The 27,089-nt window shown below is 36.8% G+C and overlaps 1 protein-coding gene across 1 annotated transcript in view; it reads right to left on the reverse strand.

Annotated features, from left to right (window-relative positions):
- Positions 1–6,977, reverse strand: part of SV2C (synaptic vesicle glycoprotein 2C) — a gene marked incomplete at both ends in the record, with an annotated part of 80,931 nt that extends 73,954 nt beyond the window's left edge. Inside the window, one exon of the mRNA XM_084305014.1 lies at positions 6,394–6,977. Coding sequence (XP_084161140.1) covers positions 6,394–6,977 — 584 coding nt within the window. The remainder of the gene's footprint in view (positions 1–6,393) is intronic.
- Positions 6,978–27,089: the final 20,112 nt, after the last annotated feature.

The following is a 27,089-nucleotide window of genomic DNA, read 5'->3' on the forward strand; positions in this document are numbered from 1 at the left end:
ATAATTTTCTCAAGCTATATGGTCTTGTCCAAATGAACTTAGGCTCTACTTTTCGTATAAACTAGTAAGTCTGTGCACAACCCGTGAATTCAGAACCACCTTCCCTTTAATTTTTTAGTCAAGTGTAACAACTGCAATGTCTCTTTTATTATAGACAGATAAAAGTGTTGTAAGTAATGATGCATTTACAGGCAGTTATGTTTTTTAGAATCAGAAAAAAATTAGGTTGAAAGGGACCTTTGAAGGTCTCTAGTCCACACTTCTGCCAAAATCAGGACTACCTCCAGATCTAGATTACATTGCTCAGGGCCATTTACAGACAACTCTTTGAAAATCTCTAGTAGATCCTGCAGCTTCCCTGGGCAATTACTCCCAGGGGTTGACCACACATGAACTTTCTTTATTATATATGATCAGAAGTTTCCTGGTTGCAACTTGTGATCTGTGTTTCCCTACGAAAAGTTTGACTCCACCTTCTCTATGCCCTCCCTCCATTACATAACTGAATACTCCAGTCAGTTTGCCTCTTAGACCTCTCTTCTCTGAGCTAGGCAAGACCAGTTACCTTAGCTGCTTCTTTTATGCAATGTACTCAAGCCCTCTAAACACCTTAGTGGTGCATTACTCTACTTGCTTGAAATGTGTTTATCTCTTCTACCAGGTGGTAGAAGCTGTCCCACAGCTGGACACAGTACCCATGTGAAGTCTCGTCAGTGTTGGGAAGGGAAAACCATTTCCCTCTATCACCTCTTCTACAGTCTTGCCAATGCAGTCCAGAAGGCAGTTAGCCTTCATCACTGCAAGGCACTGCTGATTCATGGCCCATTTGTTTTCTGCTAGGAAAAGCCCCTTTTCTTTAGAGGTACCTAGCATGTCAGTACCAGTCACTGGGTCATTCTGTCTGAGGTGTAGGACTTGTATTTGCCATTAATAAATTCTACAGAATGTATTTGTTGGTGAATATATATACATATATGTATATATAAGTTGTTCCAAAAGAGAAGTGAAACAAACAAACAAACAAACAAAAACAAAAATCGGACAATGAAATTAGAGTGTATTACTAAGTAGCAAAGATTTAGCAAGACCAATACTCTTTTAAACTATGAGGAAACAATTTTCAATAATAATTTAGTATTGTTTAACAAAGCTTATAAGCACTTCATACCAACTACTGAGTGCTCTGGGGGCACTTCCTCCCATGTAAGAGGAATAACTGTCTGAAACAGTGTTAGATTATGCTGAGTAGGTTTTAGTAGATATACAGGAGGTATAAAACATTTCTTCAAGCTGCCTAATATGCAAACTGGTAATCAATGCAGAAGTGTTAGGTACATGCCTGTTGTCCTAAACTGAAAACTACTTCAGTACAATGAGTTAAAACCTCCGACGCCCTTCTTCCTGCAAATATTATTCATAATATAATTATTACATTATGGCAATATCTGAGAAAAAAATACATCTAGGCAATAAATGACACTAAACATGTAGACTGTCAGGAAATCCTTTGGATCCTAAAGTAAGTTGTCTATTGCTATTCATATTCAAAATACCTAAAATATCAGCCCAGTGATTTAACATGATACTTGAGTTTTTTGGATAGCGGAAACCATGTCTGTATGGTTAACCGACTAAAAACACATTTTACAAATAAAGATTATTTCTGTTTTTGTTACTGTACTATCCCGTACACCCAGCTGGAAAGCGGCTTTGCAGAAAAGAGACTGTGAGTCCTGGTGGACATTAATTTGAGCGTGAGTCAGCAGTGTCTACTCAGTGCTGGTGAGGCCATACCTGGAATACTGTATTCAGTTCTGGGCCAAAGATACATACTCAAAGATATATACAAGACACAAAGATACATATCTGGAAACATATTCTCACACTTAATGACAAGTCACTATAATCTTGCAAGAGTTTAAGCAAGTCCACATTCTTTTTTTTAAGGAAACATCTATTTAAAGAACAACCACAAAAATAAATAAATAAATAAATAAATAAAATGTTATAGGCAGTTATTATTTAAACCAAAGACATCAAGAAAATGAATCATGATTCTGGTCAGAACTTCCGTCGTGTAACCTTACAGGCTGTGAAGTGCTGACAATGATCAACGAATCGAAATCTCAAGCTCATACAACGATCGATATGGAGGGAATTTGGAAATTTGCCATGTTGCAAGTTAAAACAAACAAACAAACAAAAAAATGCAACAAGGTGGTTTTATGGATATTGCCACATGCTTTTAATCAGCTCATGTTTCCTGTAAAGCCATTGTGGCATGAGGTATGGGAAATAATTTTTTACAATTTGAGCCAGTGAGTCATTTATCAATGACAAATTAGGGTGCTTTTAGGTTGTTTCTTAATAGTCTAGAAAAATACCTTAAAAATAAATATTACATATGTGTACCAATTCCACCTTATAACTCCTAGCACTGGTCTCATGGTTTTTGTATTTTAACAACATTAAAGCCCTCTAGATTATGGAATTATAATCATGAAAAAAAATATGCCTGTCTAGAAGACCCCAGTCAGGATGTAATTATGATGTGAAATCACAACAGCAAAGTAATTGAAATGCATGACTGTGTGGACCTAGTTATGATCATATTAAAATGCTTTCAATAAACATTCACCATCCTGATGAATATTTTGTATCACTGGAATTATGGTTATGCTATCTGCAAGGGCTACATATCTATATTAGTTATAAGTATTATAGTCATAACCGTACAGAAGGATTGCAAATTATAGTTTCTATCAGCAATGGGCAAATAATATAATTTTTGTGAAAGTGTTGTTAAAACCACCATGTTTTCATGCCTTCAATACACTATTGGAAAGAAAAGACTGATTAGCCCTGTTTTTTCCTAGTTTTGTATTTTAATCTTTAAATGTAGAATTATACCTTTGTTAATATCCTAACACAGAGGCTAGTGTTCTGCTATTATAAAAATAAGAAATGGGAATAACTATCACAGTTTCCATATTTCAGTTATGAGGAGACATTGCTTGCATACCTAAGGCTTCCAGAGTTGTTTCCTTAATTTCGTCAGCAAGTAAAATATTTGCATATACATATATATAACATGAGGGATTTAACAGCTTCTGTACTGAATTTCATTTAAGCACTGGTGAATTCATTCCAATATGTTTCAAGACAACATCATAAGAAGTTTAGTGACTGAGGAATTCTCTACCCTTAAGTCACATCTTAACAAACATCGGAAAACCCACATAGGTGCCTGCTACTCATGGGACAATACTCACCGTTCTCAATCACAGACATCCCACCATTCTTACAGAAACTGTTTAAATAAAATGCAATTTTTAGAAAATGTTTCTCCCACCATGTTCTGTAGTCTGTGTTATAATCTGCACCGACACAGTAACATTTATCTGTAATAATTTTTTTGGTTTGTTTTCATTTCTCTTCTTTCTCTCTACCCTTTGAATTGTTTATAGAGCTCAAAAAAAAAAAAAAAAAAAAAAAAAATATATATATATATATATATGTAAATAGACAAGCTTATGCACCTTCTTTCTGTAAAAAGTAGATCTGAAAACCCACAGGTCCAAGCATGACAAATGTAATGTTTATGAGTTTGTGTAAACAAGCGGTACCAAACAAATTATTTGCATGCAGCCTCTTTAGCCATAACAACTTAGATAATTTAATTTCTTTTAGTGGAATTTCAATCACTGCATTGTACAGATAACTGGAACAGTTTGTTTCTAACAAGAAATTATCAAACAGCAAGGAATTTCTTGAAGCATCCAGACAGGTGAGAACTCAGCACCTATTTCCACTCATGACCTTCTGACATGGAGGGGGTTTTAGAAATATAAATGAAGAGTAATTTTTTCCACTGACTGGAAAGGGGAGTCTTTCCCACTGACTGGAAGAGGATAAACATTACCCCCATTTTTAAAAAGGGAAAGAAGGAAGACCGGAGAACTACAGGCCTGTCAGTCTCACCTCTGTGCCCAGCAAAATCATGGAGCAGATCCTCTTGGAAAGTGTGCTAAGGCACATGGAAAACAAGGAGGTGATTGGCGACAGCCAGCATGGCTTCACTAAGAGCATATCATGCCTAACAAATCTGGTGGCCTTCTACGATGGGGCTACAGCATTGGTGGATATGGGGAGAGCAACTGACATCATCTACCTGGACTTGTGCAAAGCATTTGATACTGTCCCCCATGATATCCTTGTCTCTAAGTTGCAAAGACATAGATAAGAAAGATGAACCAATCAGTGGGTAAGAAATTTGCTGGATGGTCAAACTCAAAGAGTTGTAGTCAATGATTCAATGTCCAGGTGGAAATCAGTAATGAGTGGTGTTCCTCAAGGGTTTGTTTTGGGACCAGCACTGTTTAACATCTTTGTTGGTGACGTGAACAGTGAAACCGAGTGCACCCTCAGCAAGTTTGCCAATGATATCAAGCTGTGGTATGTGCCAATGATATCAAGGATGGTATCCGGAAGGGATACCATCCGGAGGGATATGGATAGGCCTGAGAGGTTGGCCACTGCAAACCTCATGGGGTTCAACATGGCCAAGTGCAAGCTCCTGCATCTGGGCTAGGGTAATTCCAAGCACCGGCTGGATGGAGAATGTCAATCAAGCATCTCAATCAAATGGATTGAGAGCTGCCCTGAGGAGAAGGACATGGGGGTACTGGTGGGTGAGAAGCTCACCGTGAGCCAGCAATGTGCACTTGCAGCCTAGAAAGCCGACGGTATCCTGGGCTGAATCAAAAGTATGGCCAGCAGGGTGAGGGAGGTGATTCTCACCCTCTGCTCTCATAAGACCCCACCTGGAGTCCTGCACCCAGCTCTGGGACCCACAGCACAAGAAGGACATGAACGTATTAGAATGAGTCTAGAGGAGGGCCATGAAAATGGTCAAGCGGGTAGAGCACAACTCCTAGGAAGACAGACTGAAGGAGTTGGAGTTATTCAACCTGGAGAAGAGAAGGCTCCAGGGATAATTTATAATGACTTTAGCAGATGAGGATTTGAGCTACCTGGTCTAGTGGGAGGTGTACCTGCCCACAGCAGAGGGGTTATTAGATGGATTTAGATGATCTTTAAGGTCCTTTCCAACCCAAACTATTCTATGATTCTAATACAATCAACTTTATTTAAACCGATAGAGCCAAATTGCAAATATGTCAGGAGTCCAATCTGACATGGGCTTAATTGCCTACCAGGAACGTTTCTGCCAGTTTGTGTTATTTAAAGTTCCGAATCTGCTTTTTTTCACAGTTGACATCTTAGGGTCCTTACAATTGATTGTGAGCCAAGAGGAGAAAAGTGAAGCTTAAGTTAAAATGACAGTGTTGTTAAAGAACCATGAACTGTAAAACTACCAGAAATGAACAGTATACCTGCTATAAGACAAAGGTTCTTAAAAATTTTAGATGAAGATCATCTGTTCTGCAATAGCCTGGGCCTTTTCAGATCCAAATCCCTTGTATGATACATATATTTTATTTGCTGCCATGTCATAACCCCTACAGTATTACCTTCCATTTTCCTAGGGTAACCACTTCTACTTTGTCTCTTCAGTGTTCTGCCCTATGAAAACTTAGCTTTATCTGCTGTACTGAGGCATACTCAGGAAGCACAAGTAGAGACTGGCTTGCATTGCTGTTGCTCTCACCAAGGTCCACAAGGCTGGATCAGCTTGTTTCTTCATTATGCCTCCCGAGGGGAAGAGGCAACAGGGTGAGATGCAGCCCCTCCCCACCAACCAGCCAGACACAAAATGCATAACCTATGCGCAGCTTCAGCCATTCGTCCCTCTGGCTTCTGTCTCCATGATTCAAAATAAACCTTATACTTTTTGGAGGGCTAGAGGACAGTCATTGGGAGAAAAGGAAAAAAACGAGACAAAAGGGAGAAAAAAATCTAGACAGCATTTTCCTTGGATTTCCTGCATTCCCTATATTGTATACCACCTCACCATTGGGAACGCTCCCATACAGTTGTGTGTAATCTATTCTCTATTACACCTGCACAAATCTTGAAGAACTCTAGCAATTCACAGTTTGTGTTTTTTGTTTTGTTTTGTTTTTAATATAATACATCTGGGTAACTACTGTTGTAAACAAGAAAAAAAACACCACACCCTTCTGCTCTTAAATTTTATTGTGCAGTCTTCTGCCTCATTGATTTATTTATATGTACTGACTGAAGAAGAAAACGACTGTTTAAAAAATAAAATTATAAGCTTCTTATTATCTGTATTAGCTATTAATGTGATATACTGATTTATATTCAATACAAAATATCTGTATATAAGCATTAACATTAATATAATTCATATTTAGGCATACTGCAAGTGACAGTTTTGATAGCACAAACACAGAGCAAAGGTTTCACTCACCAAGCCATCCTGATCCAGAATTGGGTATACACATATCTGTTTCAGCACTGGGTAACACAAATCCAACCACAAAAACTTCGACCCCATCAGCCATTAGGGCCATTCCCAAAACAAAGAAGAGTGCCCACTGAAATCGACCATGGCCACATTCTTGTATTATCAGTTCATACTGCTGTGCTAGCTCTTCTTCATCAGCTTTCCTCTCTGTTTCCAGTTCACGACGATCCTTATATTCATCATGCATAGACTGCCCTAAGGCCACCATGCCATCCTTGCCCTGCCCCATACTGGGGATTCCTTGATATTCCCCTTCATAAATTTCATCATCTTCATCATGCCCTTCGGTTGCTTCACTTGACCCTTCATCATCATTAGCTTCTATGCCATAATTTCCTCCTTGAACATAATCATCATCATCATCTTCCTCATCCTGGAATCGGTTGTATGACCTCTGTGTGTAGCCGTCCTGAGCTTTGTCAACAGCTTTATTCATTTTTTTCACTGCTTGCCTCTTCACCTCTTTAGCAATATCTTTTGCCCCTTTCACTAAAGAAGTCCTGTCTTTGTATGATTCCTCCATCTTGTCTCAAAGAAAGACTGCTGTTCTACTGGAGAAGCACCTGTCAAACACTGTTTGGAAAATCTATTGTGAGCTGGACATCAGCAGAAACTGTGAAGCTGTAATATACTACCTGAAAAATATGAGACAAAAAAGAAAAAAAGTTTATATTTTGCCTCTTTTCATTTTCTTCTTCACACTGGACACCATAGTTCAGTACAAAAACATACAAAAACATAGTACAAAAACATACAAATATACCATGTTACAAGGAAGATACTCTAAAGAAAAATCTAACATACCTACATGTTTTCAGAATAAGATTTATTACATTTTAGTTTTGCAGTGGATACTGGGTTTTGTCCTGAATGAAAACAAGCAATTTCGTGAGCCATATTTCACATTGACTCTGTCTCCACTGTTCTTCTTCATTTGAGCTCACTGCTATATAATAAAAGGCTAAAAATATCAGCTTTTCTCTCAGTGAGTTGCTATTAAGTCTCAGTAATACACCCAGCATCCCAAAGTTGATTGAACGTGGCTAATACATTACACTGAGCAATACTTAACAATGTTATTGGTATAACCTCACACTACAGTAAGGGAGATACAAGGAGATAGGTACATTTAAGTGTTGGCTTTTTCACACTTTGGCAATTTCCAGTCCCTAAATCATGGCTGATACATCCCACTCTCCTGTGTCCATAGTGAGAGGCAGTTTGGAGGATATACATGTATATCCTCAGCTAATACACCCAACAGTGTTAGTCCAGCATGAGCTCATGCCAATCTACCCGTGTGAAAGCACCAGGATGTTTCATCCTGGCCACCCTTCCTGCTCCCCCGCTGTAGCTTTCCATCTCTTCCTCTGTGTCAGCATTTGTGATCCTGCAGCTACAGAAGCTCCTTACTTGACTGAAGACATAACCATTTCCTTTTTTCTGCTCAGACCTCAGGCATATCAGCAAGGCAATTTGGCTCATCACACACCTGTACAATCACTAGGGGACTGCACAATTGCTAAGGGTAGTAGAAAGAAATGGTGGCAGTGTGCAAGCAGAGGTACAAAAGAAATACAGACTCCTTCTTTGGCAAAGGTCCATAGTTAGAACAGCTGAAATTGATTACAGAACTGCACCATTATTCATGTGTTTTAGGGAAGGGGAGGATGAATCTGGGCACTGCAACAGGGCTGCAGAAGCCTCACCTCTGGGAAAAAGCAGGCACAAATTTCTGTATCGGTGGTTCCAGAAAAACTTTGTCTGCTTCCAGCTTGGCGAAGGGGTTATTTTTAACTATGATAATTTTAATGATCCATTTTCCAACATAACCTCAGAAAAAGCTGCAGTTGTAATACTAAACAGGCAGTGGGATGTAAAACAGGAGTAAGAATAAATGGCTGCAGATTTCTGAAGAAAATCCTGTACCTCCTGAGGTATTGTGGATCTGTCCTGTGAGCTCCATGGGAGCCTTGAGAAGCTTTCATTCAGTTGAAAACACTGTCCCCAGAAGTATATTTCAGACATCAGTTTTCAGACTAATATTGTTTTGAGGGATCAGAATTACATACTGCATCACATAAACTACGAGTGTGGTGTCCTTTTGTTAGAAGAAAACCAAACTGAAACATCACACAAACATGCAGGTAACATATTTTAAGAAGCCAGAAGATATTTCCCTAGTTTTTTTGATTGCTTGTTTGTTTAACAATGACTGTAGAAATTCATCTATATTAGATAATGTTTTTATTTTCAGTTTCTTCCTCTAGATTAATTTCAAACAGCCTGAATGTTTGTCAAAGAAATCAGGTGTGGTGGTACTATTCAATTTTTCAAAGCAAACTGGAACATTTACTGGGAAAGAAATGCAGCCTTAAAGAAAAAAAAACGCTATGTAATATTCACAACTGAAAACTGTAGCCTGCTTTTAGGTACACGATGATCCTTCTAAGTAGGTCATCTCACTGAATTGTCTATGCTAAGGCAATTTCTCTAATTGCAGCTTTTCAGTTTTCAAGGTGCTCCTCAGATGTCACTGACAGTATTGAATTAGACATCTCATCCTATGTGTGGACTGCAGTATCTACTAGCTGTTATTGAACATTCAATGCATAAAAACATTCACTGAGTCTACTGTAGCCTCCCACAGATACCACCAAGAATTTAATGAGTTCCTAATAGGTATTCTTCTGAGTGTGAATGATTACAAAGTGTTACTAGATTGTTTTGGTCATTTTAGATTATTTTTGGTCATTTTAGATTATTTTAGGTTGTGCAGGCGTAGTATATTTAATGAAAACTCTGAACTACTCTGATTCTTAGATTTTTATTTTTTTCAGTAGTTACAGCCTTCTTTTAAAGATTTTCAGCTGATATTGATATTGATATTGTCAAATTCAATTTTACTGTAGAGTCTGTCTATGGAGGTAAAACAGTTTAAGTTTACAATAAAAGTAAAGTGCAAATGCCAAAACTGGCAAAACAGTGATTGCGCTTCTACAGTACACCAACCTCATGAGTTCAGCAGACTACACTCTGAAAACACAAATCTTCAAAAGTAATTGAGCTTATTTTGTAGTTTACAATTGAGCAGGTATGTTAATAAGAATTTATACCTGTTCAAACTCATTAACAGCCTAACTCTGCCAGCTAAAAAAATCTATACATAGACTAAATCAAATTTCTACCTAGCCAGACAGAAAAGACATACTGAGTGTAAAAAGCAAAATTTCTGTTTTATCGTTCCAACTTTCCAAGCAGCATATCTCGTTGGAACACTATTCTTTTTAAGAACTTCACTTTCTCAATGAACTGAAATCCCTGTCCTAAGGGTGAGAAGCATATAGAGAAATTATTTATAGATCATGCATGATAGCTCCCCACCCTTTTAATTATGTCAGACTGATTGATTACAAATAAGCATCTGGAAAGTCTGAAAGAGTGAGGATTAACAACTATCTGATAGCATAAAACAGCTAAAGCATATCTGAGAGCCTAGACACTCTTGTTAGTATGAACTATCTTACCTAAAAAGCCAGCATGGTTTAACTGAAGACAACATTACAATTCAATTCCTTTAATTCTAATAATAATGATAATGTTTCCTAGGAAAACAGTGGTTTCAAGTAATACTAGCAAATATTTTTTTTTCAAAACATTCAAAGATACGTACACAAACAAAACAAATTATTTGGTTGCTCTATTTTTTTTTTCATCCTATTTTCATTCTATTATATTGATTAAGTGGTATGGTTACCGGTTGGTACTTATTGTGCTACATCCAATATCAAAAGCTGGGACCAGTTTAGGAGGTGGCTCACTCTTCATTTTATACTTGCTCTGAGTACTCCTCCCTACATTATTTCAATGTTCTAAACATGTTTCAGAGAATATCCTGAACAATGACAGAATGTGGAAAACAGTTTTTATGAGCATCATCATCCTTTTAAGAAATGATATAACTATGTGTAATTCAGCTGGCTGTCACTAAGTATACTCAGGCTTCTAATCCCCTCTGCTCAACATTTCCATCTAAGGTAAGAGCGTGGATTTAGGATTCATCTATGTTCCACCCTCACTCATTAAGCTGTTTTTGTTCTCACTTTTCACATAGAACTATTTTCTTCATTATTGAAAGCAAAGGTATATATTTTATCTGCTCTTTCATTGTAATACCAAGCCATTTAACTCCTTAAAACAATCAGTTCAGTTCACCAAGTTTCTTCAGTGACAGCTGATGAAGTTGAACATTGTACCATAGTACTTGAAATGACTATTCAAACCTAGGGAAAAGTGGTATTTCGCTATTTTCAAACTTTTTATTTTAACCAAGCATGTTTAAATATAATTTTGCACTTCTCAGACTTCTGCAGTTAAAGAAAATTGTATTTCCCATTCGAGCCAAGAGTTATCTTCCTTCTCATACCTCTCTTGAAAACTCATTTTCTTAATTAGTGCATACACAAGCCATAATTTTTGTCATTTTCAGGTGTCAGAACTAAGTGAAAACAACCACCCTGCATTTCAGTAGAGAATGGAGAGGAAATAGCAGAAAGCTAGTGTACCAACTGAGTTCTGGGATTGGACCCGGAACAGTTCTTTACATTTCAGGAGAAAATACAAGGTCACAGTCTCAGTTCCACTGTGAAAAACATTTTGAAAAGACTTAGTCTTGTGTGTCCCTCTGCAGGGGCACATAGCCTCTGAGATGGACGCATCTGAGCTCCCAGACTGCCCTCACTTCTGAGCTAACACTATCTGTCAGTTCCATCCATCTCTGTTGCTTGCCCTCATATTGTCCTCCTTGGGAATCAGCTGTTGCTGCCACTAAACCGTAAAAAGAGGGTAATGCATCCTTGGCATAATGTTAATTAATATTTTAACACCTTGTTTTTCTAACCCTTCCAGATATTTTGCAACTCTCTCAATGTGCATATTCTTTTTCATCTTTATTATTGTATGTTACTTTTTATAGTTTGTAACAGAATATAAAAAGTTGGGAAATACATGTAAAATCCTTTTTATGATTTCATAATTCTCATTTCTTGAATATTTTATTTTGCCATATTTTCATCATGGAAGTTGCTGAACTCACTACTTCAATTTTACTTCTCTTTCCCAAGCTCAACTTCAGACTGATCACAGAATCACAGAACTGTAGGGGTTGGAAGGGACCTCAAAAGATCATCAGGTCCAACGAACCCCAGAGTCCTGGCTGTGCACATTGACCTGCTCCTCCTTGAATGAAAGGTGTTTGCATTGTCTCTGCCTGGGGGAAAAAAAAAAAAAAAAAAAAAAAATAATAATAATAATAATAAAAAAAAGTGATAAGCTCTCTATATAGTTTTCTGTGATTGAAAGCCCATTTCTTTATTGGTATTCATCCAGTATTCTTGCCAAAATATCTCTTAAAAACAGACCAGTAATAAAAGCAAGAATGACATACTATGCTTTTCTGGTGGGATACTGCTTCACTGCTTCAGCTGTGGGAATCTGAGGAGAAACTGAGCATTCATCAATTTGACCTAAATAATGAGAGGGAAAAAGAGGAAGATTTCCTGCTGTATAGTAAAATTAAATGAGCTTGGATGGAAAGAATTAAATGCTACAGTGAATCTAGGGGGGGGGAAAAAAAAAAAAAGCCATCATACATACATATGTACAGATATGTATATTTCTCTGAATAAATACATATTATATATATATTAGGTGTAGGTAGCACATACATACCAAGAGGTCGCAAAGCCTAAATGATTAGCTAAAACTGCTTAAACAATCATTGTCTTTATAAGAAAACGAAAACAATCTTCAGTTTTTATACTAATTTGGTCTTGGAGAAGCATTTGGAAATGATATCAGATCTGAAGAGTAATTAAATATGTATCAGGTATTTGCCACTCCCCTGCCACATGCCTTTGACTAGCAACATTATTCTGATTTTGCTGTAGTTCAAAAGATTGATCTCTGGTGATTTCAGTTTGGTTGAACATACCTACTATTTTAGCTCTGTTCCCAAAAGCAAAATTAGATGGCATATAGCCTCTAGTATAATATAACATAGCTGTTGAAAATGGATTAGGATATACAATATGGTATATAGTATGTAACAAATGCTTTAGACTATAAATGTTAAGAAACACAAGAATTTACTTTTAGATGAATACCTTAGACAAACTAATTAATCAAATACAGAATATTTAATCATTTATTTTCTCTTTCTTGCTTTGAAGCAGTGAAAACTGAGAGAAGAGACAGAAAAGTTGGGTCACTTGCTCTACTTGACATGGGTGGGTATCAAAATGTCTTAAAATGAATATGTGGTAGTTTTCCCCCATTTCTCTTTGAATCGTAGATTATTTCTTCTTTGTGTTATTCTGCATGCTTGCTGACGGTATACAATTCCAAATCAAAATTAAAACAGTAAACTACCTACCTATGGAGGAAAAATCTGAAAACATCAGGAACAGATCATTATGAAAAAAAAAAAAAGCAGAAAAAAAAAAAAAGCACAGTTGATAAGAAGTGTACCTGCACATAAAAAGTAACAATGGCTTTCAGAGCCTGTGACATGGTGATTCATCAATATGGGAAATCGGCTATGATCAGGAATGACAGGAAGAACATTCATAGAGGACTGTAAGGAAAAAAAAAAAGTGGGAAAAAAAAAAGTCTGATAATATACAGCTAACAGGTACCTTGGCAAAATGCATTTTTAGTGCTTTAAAAATACATTTGTAAATAGCGTTTTTTTCCTGTATATTTCAGTATGAATTCAATTTCAAAGCTTGTATACTTTTAACTTTATTTAAAATCTGAAATAATTAAAAGTTGATAATGTCTTAAAATGTCATCTTATTCATCATTTTCATACCATTTTTAATAGTAATTCTAACATGTTGATGGGAGCATTACAGATTGTTATCTTACTTGCTAGACTCTTAGGTCTAAAACAGCAAATATACCTGAAAGAAAGGAAGGAGGTTACTGAACAGATTATTTTATTTTAAAAATAGCTTGCATGCCTAAGTTCTTCCCAAACATTTTTTTTCAAGTACAAGCAAGACTGCTAAATTTCTTCTGCAAAGTAATTTGGTTTCATACCCACCTTAGTTTTCCTCTGCTTCTTTTAAATAATAATAAGGTACTTTGTAAATTCTTTGGTTGAAAAACATACTGTACATATTCTAAATAACGTACACTAACCTCTCTTATTTCATCTTGTTCATTTCAGGGTTTTCCTAGGACTGTTTCCTGTATTTTGGCTGGCTACTCTGTCACATGCAGTGTTTTTACTGTAACATCTTAAGCTAATATTCAAATGGCAAAAAATAAAAAATGACACAGAAAATATCATTGATGTATGTCAAACAAACACAGAAAGAAATTAACCAGCAGACTGACTGGAAGGAGTTAACAATATTATTCCCAAAGCAAACGCTACAATTCAAGACAAATAATGGCAACATTACTATATGTGATTAGTTTGTTTCATAATGTAAAGTAAAATATAAAAGCATCAGTCATTTTAAAATTTGATTCCAATGTCTGCAAACTATCTGTATTACTCGTACTGTCAGCAAAACTCTGCATAAAGGATTTAATTGCTGTGGTAGGAAAACATTTGTAAATTACCATAAATGACACAAGTATGGCAAGCATAAACTAACAAGAAATCATATTGTTCCCCAAAATGTTTAATTCTCACTATTCACAGCATAATACATATCAGTAGTCTTTCTGGGAAGTGACTATATGTGTAATAAACAAAAAAAATATGTAAGAAAGGAAACCCGATGAAAGTAAATCAACACAAAGCAGAAGATGCATCCATTGTTTTTCTGTTTGAGTAAATTAAGCCCTCTCCAGGCAGACCAACAGTTAGCTTCCTGTTCCTTCAACACTTTATTTTTAAAGATAAACACAGAATATTGTAAATAAAAAGCCTTTAAAGACACTTCCAGAGGTCAGACTGAGACTTAGGATGTTTCTTTCTAAGGTCATTATCAGAAAACCTTTGTGATGAAAAGAACATTTTCATCAAAGAAAATGAAAAGAACATTTTTCAAAAAGAACATTTTTCAAAAAGTTACCTTTAGCCTGTGAGCTAATGAAAACCAGTAAATTGTGTATTAAAATCCCATGATTGCAGTAAGGTACATCTGAAGCATCTTTGCTTCAGATGAACCTCAGACATTAAAGATTATGGAAAGTGCTATCTAAATACTGTAGTAGTACCATTGCATTGAAAAAAAGTGATTTCATACAGTCATAAAATTTTACCTCTCCCTGGGGGAAAATTTAACAGTTTCAGGTGGAAAATCTTTTACAATTAAGTCTGACTCATTGGCTTCCTGGTCTTAACCTTCAGACAAGAAATAACAAGTTCTCTATAACGCTGACAAAAAAAGTGTTGCTACTAAAAATCCATTCACATAATTTTAAGCTTCACTGATTTGTAATTATACAAATTGTTTACATTATTGCAGTCCACTGTGAAAAACAAAGACTTCCTAAAGATTCTGATAAACTCAGATTTTAGCCACATTCAAAATGGATCATCTTCTAAGAACATGTTTAATTAGGTCTGTTCAGTTAGTTAACCTGAACCACACTATTATTGCAAGTTGCACAGTACACATGTGCCATATAGCACGTGCAATTTTTCATCAACTACAGGAAAAATTAAGTCCTAAAGTAAATAGTTAATCTAGCTGTTTGTAGATGTATAGCTTCCATTAACTTGCAGATTTAATATTTTAGAACTTATACTTTATATCCCTACCTGGTTCACTAAACATCATAAGCCTTTATTTTGTAGTCTTGATTATGGGCCAGAAGTGAGCACAGGAAGAGTAAAATAAAGGACTGAGGAATACACTCTATACTGGGAAGGCAGTAGTCCCTAGCTTTCCAGATTCTGCAACCTATACCCCTGTTAAAACAGGATCTATCTGCATCTTAGAGTGCATTATGTAATCAGAACTCTACCTCAGTGTGGCTTTCTCCCCTTGGGTAGTATATGTAGAGGTGGACAGCACAACTGAACAAACACAGTGCTCTGTCACTTAAAGCATAGAGTAGGCAGAAAATGAAGATAGGAGAGCCGGAAAATATATATTTTTTTCAATTTCATTAAGTTTCCTTCAGTTTATTTGGAAAGTAGACTGGTTGCCAACCTGAAAAATTTTCTGTTCCTTGTGTTTAACTGCTCACAACAACAAGGCATGGTGAGCTGAAGCATCTCAGAAATAAATTTTGCCATGTGGAACCATTTTTATTTTATTTTAAAGCACGATGACACCTGACATTTTTCTGTGTGTGCTTTAAAGGCATGTGCAGCACTTCTGATCACTGAGATCTTCAATATCCTCATTTATTCTTATCCTAATTCTTAGTCTGGTTCTTGAAAGACTCGATACCCAAAACTAAAGTTGACCATCTTCCTGCAGTTTCTCTACTTTGTAATTGGTTTTCCTTCTTCTGACTGAGAGTTTTAATTGACTAGGTCATATAAATTGGCAGAGTCCTTAGTGCCCCAATAGGCCTTAGTGACCCTGAACAGCCTCACCTGGGACTCCCCACACACTCATTTCACAACCTCTGACATGTGCTCAGGAGATCTCAGACCTGGGCACCCCATCTGTGCCTGAGCTACAGGGGACGTTACCTTTCTTCTGTCCCCTGCTGATCCTGAATTGCAGACTGGACATCTTTGGCAGATCTTGGATGTAACACAACTTCACCTTGTCTGGTAGGCACCAGCCTGTTGATGGGAAACTGTTGTTCTCACCACCTCTCCTCACCTTGCTCAGGCACCATATCCCATCAGTCATGGTGCTGCCCAGCCTGACCTGTGGTCCCCCTGGCTTATACCTCCTCTTTATTCCTGGAGCAGCATCATGGTTCCTGCACCTTGGTAGATGTCACACACACTGAAGCCTGAGTTTAAATGGAGCTCTGGGATGATCAAGCAGACATTGCCTCAGTGAGCTGTCTGGGTGAGACATGGGAGGGCAAACAAAGTCTACTGGGGCACTCAGGGTCCTCACAGAGACTCAGAGTATGTTCCTGACTTGCAGACCACACTTTAGACAGTCAAAGTTCACTAAGAGCAAGTATTAATACTACTGCCTCCAGGCACAAATTCTCAACAAGGGGTTCCCTATCTCCCTGGGAAAATCTGTAGGCCTCTCTAAACCCCAGAAGGTTGAAAACTACCATATACATACAGAAATTTATATTCAAATATATGATGTCTGAAGTTTCTTGTGACCAAAACAACCATCCACAAAATCTCCAGTAACAACTAGATAAAGGCAAACATTGGATAATAGGACAATATTTTTCATTAGTAATTGCTGATTATAGTTCTTATCAGAACAGCTAGTAGAAAGCTCACTTTTGGCATATGTAGCAGATTTAGTCTATAAACAGACTTTGCCTTAGTTCTCCTTTCTGGCGAGACATAGGGAACACACACTGCAATTTTTGCTGCCAAACTGCCAGTTTTAGCATCAAGCTTCTATTATCTGTCTGTGATCTCATTCTTCTGCCACATAAAGCAGCAACACACTCCTCAAGTCTGAAAAGGCTGTTTGCAAGGAATGATAATGGTGAACATTTGGGACTGGATTAGAACTAATTAAAATGCTCTCAATGAAACCATTGGGATTTATACACAATATGTACCACCTTTTATAGAACTAATATCTTTAACATTTACTAGGAGCACATGTTAAAAACATGTAAGAAAAAAAAAAAAAGAAAAAAAAAAGAAAAAAAATCTGCATAACTTTTAATATTAACTGGGATTATGAATTTGTAAACATTCATCCTTTTTAAATTATAAGTGAATACATAAGGAGAAAAACATAATTGAAAGGAAACTCTTGAAAGAACAGAAGGCTGAATGAACAATAACTCTGGGAAGCTGGTGCACTTGGGGACTATGGGTTTGATATCCTGTGCTGCCACTCAACTAACTTATTAGAAATATTACCAAAGCATACGATAGTCTATCACATATAACGCAAGGGCAGGAAGGGGTGATGTCATAAATCTTCAATTGGTTGAATCATTATTATAGCAATGTGCACTGGAGTACCTTAGGCAGACAGAGAGGTAGACAGCCCTTTAATGATTCCCTTCTAATCTGCAAGGTTTAGTATAATTAGATAAAACAAACATTTAGGAGAGAGAGTACACAGCAGGCTTGTTTACTTTTTCATATTACCTCCATATTTTTTTTTTATTTTTTATTTTTAATGGAGTATCAGTAGTATTTTGAGCACCTAACGTGCCTGTCATGTGCCCAGAATACATGTTACAAAACAAAAACTATCTGGTAATTTCCTGAAATCCATCCTCAGAGTGGTTCAATCCCTAAAACATATGCATTCCCCAAATTTCTCTAAGCTTTTCACCAAGTTATGTTTATCTGTGCTAGATTTATAGCCACAATGTTCTTGCTCTCTGACACCTAAAATGTAAAGCACCCACCATCCTGGCTGAGCTGCAGTCTGAAGACATTTACTTTGAGTTTCTGTCTCCAACTCAATTAATTGTTATCCCTGTTTTGCACCTTGGCTTTTTACTGATATTGCCCTTGAATGAAACCAATACTGACTCAAGCTGTTACTCAAATATAGGACTGCCTAGTGGTACCATGCTCACTTGTGCTTTCAGTGTAACTAAAGACATTGCTAGTATCAGTAAATCAAGGAAACAGTGCCACATCAATAATGTCTCCTGAATGCCACAGATAAGGTGGACCATCTCCTTATCAACACCTCAATTACACACACTCTCAAAGTACATTGAAGTACCACTAGTCACACTTGGCAGGCTCATCTGATGTCTTCTCTAGCAATTGGGCTGCAAAGTATTTAAATGTTCCACATTACTAATACCAATGTATTTCCATCTTTCTTCTTTTCAGGCTTGGTCTATTATTATCACTTTTCATATTCCAAAGAGACATTAAGACTCCCTCACTCACCCACAAGAGGGCACCTAGATGACTCATATCAATTTTTTGGATTCAAAGACAGAAAATGTTTCATACACTACCAGTGCCAGCTGACTAATAATGGAAATTGGTTCCTGCTGCAAGCAGTACTCTTACCTACTCCATGGCTGGGGGAGCATATACTCAATATTCTGTAAAGAGTATAAGAACAAACAATTCACCTGTGTTTGTATAGACGCATAATTTTAATTTAGGCAAAATAAACAAATTAAGTCCCACTGAAACGCAGCAACCAAGCTCTAAAAGTAATTTTCCCTTTTCAGAAAGCAACAACAAAAACAATAAAACACATACAAAAAGCAATCAGATGTCATAAATGTTTAAATTTAATAAGCAAATAAATTAAAAAAAAAAAATCTTGCTTCATCACCCAATTAGTTCTTTATTATAGCCTACAATTAGCTTTTAAAAGCATCACATTTCGGTGGCCTCAGGATATACATCACATTGATTAAGTGCTCAGCTCCTTGAATGCATGTGTATTAGCCTCCACTGAAAAAAAATAATTATATAGTAATGCAAATAGTAATGCTGGGTCAATACTCTGTGCTTGCACCCTGAGAACAAGGGGCATTCCTGTCTGTAAAGGAAAGGCAGCTTTTAATTTAATTCAAAATTTTACAGGAATTTGAATCAACATACTTTTTCTGCCCACTGCATATACTCTTCACCTCCTGACCTCCACTCAACAGCAAAATTCACAGCCGTAGTATATAACCCTTCCACTCTGTGTTGTTACAGAACTACTAAACCAACAGGTAAGAGTGTTTTTTAATTGTGCTTTTGACACTTGCCTGGATCTTTAAAAAACAACTCTTGATATTTACAAAGCTGTTATGAAGTACATCCACAGTTTCCCATTGCATCAATCATACCCAGTTATGCCACACAAATTCTTGGAAAGTTTTGGTGAACTAAAAGGTTTCCTAATTAAAAATACACATTACTAAAGTATTAAAGATCAACAGCAACACAGATTTTTTAGTTCAACTGTTTCAGATTATTAAATAAAATTGAGTTTCATACTTAAACAAATGTGTGTTTCTGTCAGCGTGTTTCTTCATTGAGTGGACATTGCAGTTCTTTTCTGAAAGACCAAGATGGACTAAGCTCTAGAAGAGCCTAGAACAGTCAGCAAACATTTTATTCCTATTCCACCAAAATAACACATATCCCTTAAAACATTAAGTGGGATATTAATACTTATCAGCTCATGCCATTAAGCTATTCATGTGTCAGCAAATATACTGAGTAAAATTATTTTGGTGATTTCTACAAGGAATATTTACTTTGAGAGAAGTCACAACACTGACAGATTGAAAGACTTTGTACAACAGTTTCTCAAATAATGGAAATAGCTTTGCTTCCTCTGGACTATAGAGCAGGGATTCACCAAACCCGTTTGTTGCTATAAATACAAAAATTAGCAAGCATTTGTTCTTCTCAGAGATGCTTAATTCCCCTGGAAGAAACATTTTCTCTATACAGAGTGCCATTCTACTTAATTACTTTGTACAGCTAGTCACAACAAGGAAATTTCTATATTATGCTCCAAGAAAATATGAAGGATAAATGAAGGATAAATGAAGGATAAATGAAGAAAGAAAGAAAGAAAGAAAGAAAGAAAGAAAGAAAGAAAGAAAGAAAGAAAGAAAGAAAGAAAGAAAGGAAAGAAAGAAAGAAAGAAAGAAAGAAAGAGAAGAAGAGAGAGAGAGAGAGAGAAAGAGAGAAGAGAGAGAGAAGAGAGAGAAAGAAGAGAAGAAGAGAGAAGAGAGAAAGAAGAGAAAGAGAGAAAGAGAGAAAGAAGGAGAGAAAGAGAGAAAGAGAGAAAGAAGGAGAGAAAGAGAGAAAGAAAGAGAGAAAGAGAGAAAGAAGAGAAAGAGAGAAAGAGAGAAAGAGAGAGAAAGAGAGGGAGGGAGGGAGGGAGGGAGGGAGGAAGGAAGGAAGGAAGGAAGGAAGGAAGGAAGGAAGGAAGGAAGAAGGAAGGAAGGAAGGAAGGAAGGAAGGAAGGAAGGAAGGAAGGAAGGAAGGAAGGAAGGAAGGAAGGAAGGAAGGAAGGAAGGAGAGGGAGGGAGGGAGGGAGGGAGGGAGGGAGGGAGGAAGGAAGGAAGGAAGGAAGGAAGGAAGGAAGGAAGGAAGGAAGGAAGGAAGGAAGGAAGGAAGGAAGGAAGGAAGGAAGGAAGGAAGGAAGGAAGGAAGGAAGGAAGGAAGGAAGGAAGGAAGGAAGGAAGGAAGGAAGGAAGGAGAGGGAGGGAGGGAGGGAGGAGAGGGAGGGAGGGGGAGGGAGGGAGGAGTGGAGGTTAAACAGAAACCCTACCAGGTGCAAAGTTTGTCATCAGTATTACTAACACTTATGTATCATCTCTACAACAATCTTCACTGTATCTCAGATGGTAAGATTGTCCAAGTACTTTATAGATGATATGTATCATTTATAAGTTATTACAAAGTCATAGAAAGTTTTCCATGTCAGAAAAGGAGCATCACACAAGTGGCAATTCAGTTTTCCTTATAAAGAGAATAGAATTAGGCAAAATAGAGAAACAAATATGAGAAATAACAATTACTCAGAGTTTTTGTTGTTGTTGTTGTTGTTGTTTTTATGAATTGCAGTCCAGAGGGGCAGAAAGGATTGACAAGATTTCCTGAAATTACACAAATACTGAAAAGTCAAAGGTATGACTACCTTAATATTTTCTAAAATGACTGATAAGCCAAAGAAAGGCTTTAGTACAATAAAAGGCACCAACATGGGTTATTATTGAATTGCTCCTTAGTCACTTCATTTAAAAGATGTCTCAGAAAATTGTTAAAGTTCTTCCATTTTCTAATCTAAATTATAACGCTGTTTTACAACAGAATTAAAGTGCAATGTGCAATTTTAAATGCTAAACAAATGTGAACCAGAGAATTTCTGGGGAGTCTCACTATTTCTACAAAGTTAGTCAGTCCAAAATAAATCAGCACCCCAAATAAAACTTCCTGGAAGGGGTATTGTGGTTTAACCCAGTGAGAAGCTAAGCGCTACAAAGGCTCACCCCTCATTCCTGCAGTGGGATAGGGAATAGAATTGAAAAGAAGAAGGAAAAAAAAAAAAAAAAGAGAGAAAAGAGAAAGAAAGGGAAAGGGAAAGGGAAAAGGAAAGGGAAAGGGGAAGGGGAAGGGGAAGGGGAAGGGGAAGGGGAAGGGGAAGGGGAAGGGGAAGGGGAAGGGGAAGGGGAAGGGGAAGGGGAAGGGGAAGGGGAAGGGGAAGGGGAAGGGGAAGGGGAAGGGGAAGGGGAAGGGGAAGGGGAAGGGGAAGGGGAAGGATACATGTCATTATCCTTTAATCTCCGAGATAAAGACAGTTTAAAGAAGGGGAGGAAAAATTAGAGTTGCAGAAGACCATCAGTTTACCACCAGCTGACGATGCTCAGCCAGTCCACAAGCAACAGAAGCCTCCCCAGCCAATTCCCTCTATTTTATGCTAGAGCGTGATGCCATATGGTTTGGGCCAGCTGTCCTGGCAGTGTCTCCCTCCCAGCAATTTGTATACCCCCAGCCTCGTCACTGGCAGGGCATGAGAAGCTGAGAAGTCCTTGACTTCTCAGCAACAACTCAGCAACAAGTGAAACATCAGCATGTTAGCAGCATTATTCTCATCCTAAGCACAGTGTTGTACAGATACAAGGAAGAAAATTTACTCTATCCCAGCCAAAACCAGGGAAAGATATGAGCTGTCCAATACCCTAGTGTTAGGGTTGTTTATAGACTAATATTAAATAGCACATTGAACACAGTGGTTTTCTCCATGAACAGACAACTGCATGACCAGAGAGCCAATAGCCAAGCTGTAACTGCAGCACATAATGTAGGAGATGTTTATGCTTTGTTGATTTTGATTTTAGTGATTAAGTTTCTCAACGTAGAAGCATGTTTTACTCTGTTTCCACATAGGGCCAGATAAATAATGTTCTTTCACAAGGACTCATTTTAGCTGATTAACACCCATGTTATTTTATATTGGTTCCTAAACTATGTTTGGATGATCGGTATTTTTTTTTTCTGGCCTTGTACTTTATCTGAGCAAACACAGATAACAATGCCGATGCAATTGTTTTTTAATCTCTGTGTATTTGCTATTGTTTGGTTCCAGATGTTCAAGTACTGGTATCTTAATCAGAAACTCATTTGATAGTTTAGAACACAAAAAAAAATGTATTATGAATGAAATATGTTTCACTTGCTGTCAGCCATAGGAACCATTCCCTCTTTATGCAAATGTGGACATCTCAACTCATTTAAAAATTTGAATGTTGTGCACTTACAAAAGGTGAATATTCTTTAAGTCAGAGTGATTTGACTTGATATTTTTTTTTTTTTTTTTACACAGTAATGACATATAAAAATGTACAAAACAAATGAAATTCCTTCTTTACATTGTGTATTCTTAAATTTAAAAAATGACTGTTATGGTACAAAACTTTTATTCTTTCGACTACTCACTCTGTGTAGTGATTATGCTATATGGAAAAGTGTAAAAAGTGTACCTAGAAATAGTCATATTATGCAAGCAAAAGGAGTAACACCTCATAAATTCGAATAAGGCTACATGAGACCATCATGGCAAATGGGACAAAAGGTATGCCATCAATGAGAACAATATTCTATGATTCTAAGATTCTGTTTTTAAAAACATTTGAAAGTGATTGCCAATATATTACTTTTATTTTTTTTAATGCTTTTCTCCTATATTTACTTTCGATTTTTTTGAATGCAGAATGTTTCTAAATTACAAGATTTCTGTGAAAATAGCTATATATGAATAGTGCACAAATAATAAAATATACGGAAAAGGTTTTTAATTCCTCTAAAGTTCATTCTTCTTTTGGTCATTTTCAACTTTATTCTTTTAGATGTAATAAACAAATGCAAAAGGATAAAAAGGGACATATAGAAAGCATATTGCTTCCTCTTTAGAGCTGAAGGTATGCTTTTATAACTTTTATAAGTTTTTATAAATACAGACCCATAGACACAATGTGTTTTTTTATTATTTATTACTTATTGTACTGAGAAACACACCCATATGAGTTTTTCTGTGACTATGAACATGACAATATCTGCAATAGCTAATCATGTAAATTCTGTTTAAATGCAAGTTTTAAGTATCTCTTAGTATATGGAATATTAGGAGGATATACATTTTCTGGTCAAATGATTAATTCTTAAAGTAGTTAAGACATTATTTAGGATCAAAGAGAAAATAATTACCAGAGAAAAAGTATCATTAACTTATACAGCTCTTTTTATCCAACAAAATCTCTATACTGACAGATTCTGAGCCAAACGCACACAGAATGTCATTTTGTTCAGCTTGTTGGAATTTCTGAGGTGTATATTGGGGCTTAAGTTAGTGAATAAATGTATGTACATAGAATTGTAATAATTTCCTATTTTTTTCCTCCTCTCACAACTGAGATGCAAACAGCTGTAGAGGACATCTTTGGAAACTGACACTGAGCCCTTATACACACTTGTTAGCCCACTTATCTTCATGCTGTTTATAGGCATTCGGTATTATATGTCTCAAAATATTTTGCATGGATTAATACACTCCAAAAATCAAGCACAGTAACATCTCTGTAAGAGAGAAAATGTTTTCTAGAAGAAAAATTAAAGGTCTTTCTCTGCCAATGCCAGTATTATGACAAAATGGACCCGAGTTTAACTTAGACTGCTATTGTGAACCTTGTGGTGATGAAGGATAACAATGCTCTAGGATGTATTATCAACAGCTTCACCAGCAATAATTATTCCCTTCTGCTTTAAAATTACGTCAATATTAGTACAGAAAATTCTGCTTCTCTCACCACTGCCACTTTGTAATAGAAATGAAATTCACAGTGAAGGTGGTAAAGAATTGGAACAGCTGCACAGAAAGCTCTGGGTTTCTCATTCCAGGAGATACACAAACTTGACTGGACATGCCCTGAGAAACTTTATCTAACTATAAAAGTTGCCGCTGCTTTTAGAAGTAGGCTGGATAAAAGTTGCCGCTGCTTTTAGAAGTAGGCTGGACAAAATGACCAGAAGGAGTCCCTTCAGATGTGAATTACTCCATTGTTTGTTTGTAGTAGTACTGTGCAGAAAATCTCTTGCAAATGTTAAAATAGGTTTGAATGAAGGATAATCTACAGTCCACAATCCCAGTCCACAATGTACGATAATCTCAGTCATGTTTGTGATTCATTCAGAGCATCGTACTGATGTACTAGACTGCAACAGAAACCAGCTATTGTAAACATCTTTGTTTCATTTATAGTATTCTGCAGCCGGTGATGAGAAGCCATACTGATGGAAAGAAAGACAGGCTCCATATGCATAGCAGAGGCTTTCATAAGCCTTAATACTCCTTCTTTGTTAATGTTGTTGTTTTATCCTGAACAGATCACAGTTACAAGATTTCCAGACCCAGTAATGAGAGTACTGGTCATTTGTCTGACATCATTAGGTGCATTTTTCTTTGATGCTCTCCCTATCATCAGAGCTTAATTTTTTTAAGAAAACTGAAAGGAATTAACTGCTAAGTTACTTGAAAATCAGATGTTGCTCATGCACTGAGAATGAATGCTATAAAGATAAGTGAATCTGGTGTTAGTGGCAGCCTGTGCACCAGCTACACTTCAAGAAAGACAGTGAGTCCAGCTCATGAGAGCTGATGTCTAGACACCCACAATATTGTCCAAAAGCAAAAGTCATCATCACTTGCATATCTATATGCTGATACGATAAGTAGACGGCCAGGACATGTGACTTTAACACTGACTTTAGGTGCATTTACCCTCTGCATTTAGAATTTAATATTGATTAAAAACAGGGAAAAACAAAACAAAACAAAACAAAACAAAAAACAGAGAGAGAGAGAGAACTTTGCTCTGTAAAATAAAGTACATGCATTTTCTAGAACCACAGGAGACCATTGCAATACTTCATCTTACCTTTCCTTTTCAGGACCAACAAAGTCTGCCTTGCAAAGAAGCACCCCAATCATTCACAGATACATAAATCCCCTCAAAGAGAGCTAACAAGCCTGTGCTATCGGATCTTCTATAATCTGTACCACACAAATTACTTTGGATGAGTGTTAAAAAGCAAAAATCAAAATAGCATCTGTTTCCTTCATATCTACACAAAAAAGAGATTACAAAGGCCCTTCAGGGATCTTTTAACATGATCAGGAAACAGAAAAATATACTGTTGATCTTATCTTTATTGTTAGTAGTGCTTGGATATATTTTGTGATGGAATTTTCAAGTGCCTTGTTTCTTAATGAAAATAAATATGAATTTGGTCCTGTTTTTACAAACAGGGATCCGAGACATACAGTCAGTTGACAAAGAGGCAGGATTAAAAGAACCCATCTAGATAAAAAAGAAACAACAGAAACCTACGTCAGAAAGCAGCGACTTCCAGCTTGAAGTGTTGTTCCAAGGAAGCACCCATTTCTTTGCCTTAGGAGTGGCTGGGAGGACCACTTATTTTGTAAGGCTGTAGCAATGTCTGGCTGACATGGGGGAAATACAGTCACTGAAAACAGCTCTTTGGGAGCACTGTTACTCTTACAGAAAGGAAAGTTTGTCCTCCAGCTTTACATGGCATGAAAATGGTGCCACTTAAAGACCCAGAGGCACTATAACATTCTGCAAGCAAAGTCACCTCTGGGATTCAAGGTTACCTGTATTTCTAAATAATCAGCTTCCATGATGTGTTTCCCAGAGTTCTTCCCTACATACAACTTGTATTGGTATTAATGGGGAAAAAAGATTATAGGATGGTTTAGTGCTACTACCAACTGCATTCATTGTAACTTGTATTTTCAGTCAAAAACCTACATGTGCTCATGTGACACAGACTCCTGTCCTAGAGCAAAGCACATAACTAGACCCACAGGTCCATGGCCACAAAAACAGTCTGCTAATAAGGAGATAGCCAGCTACAGGGATGATGCTTTGTTTTAAAAATATCTTGCTTCTGGCAAACTAACATGAAGCTGCAGCAACACCATATTTTTCATGAATCTCAGATCAATATGGAGCTATATGCCCTGCGTACTAGAATGAACATGATATGTAAGGTATTATTCATGTTTTTGCTATTGTGCTTTTTGAGTTCAGTTGGAAGGAATGCCCATCTAATCGTGAAAATCTGATGTTTTATTGACGGGTATCAAGGCTTCGTTGACAGCAGATGCGCTGCAGAAATGCGGACAAAGGTAAGGGCCCAGTCTTGGGAATGAAACAGTATTACAATATTAATTAGTAAACTGTATTACGCCATAAGGAACTCAACTTTTATGCCTGCAGCATTTAAACATTTAGTAGCCTCTCTTGGTGGGGAAGTTGACTGAGAGTTCAAATCACAGATAAGGAAATTACATGTTTTATGTTGCTTTACCCTATCTGTTTTTATTTATTTATTTATTTATTTATTTATTTTTAGAAATTGAACATTTCAATAATACTAAAGAAATCAGCTTTTGATGGTATTAAATGTGTACATATTTATCTCTCACTGACACAAAAATGGTATTTTGAGACCAAGCCTGACTAGCGCATCACAGGCTGC

The sequence above is a fragment of the Netta rufina genome (genome assembly GCF_964035555.1).
Source record: "Netta rufina genome assembly, chromosome: Z".
Classification (NCBI taxonomy): domain Eukaryota; kingdom Metazoa; phylum Chordata; class Aves; order Anseriformes; family Anatidae; genus Netta; species Netta rufina.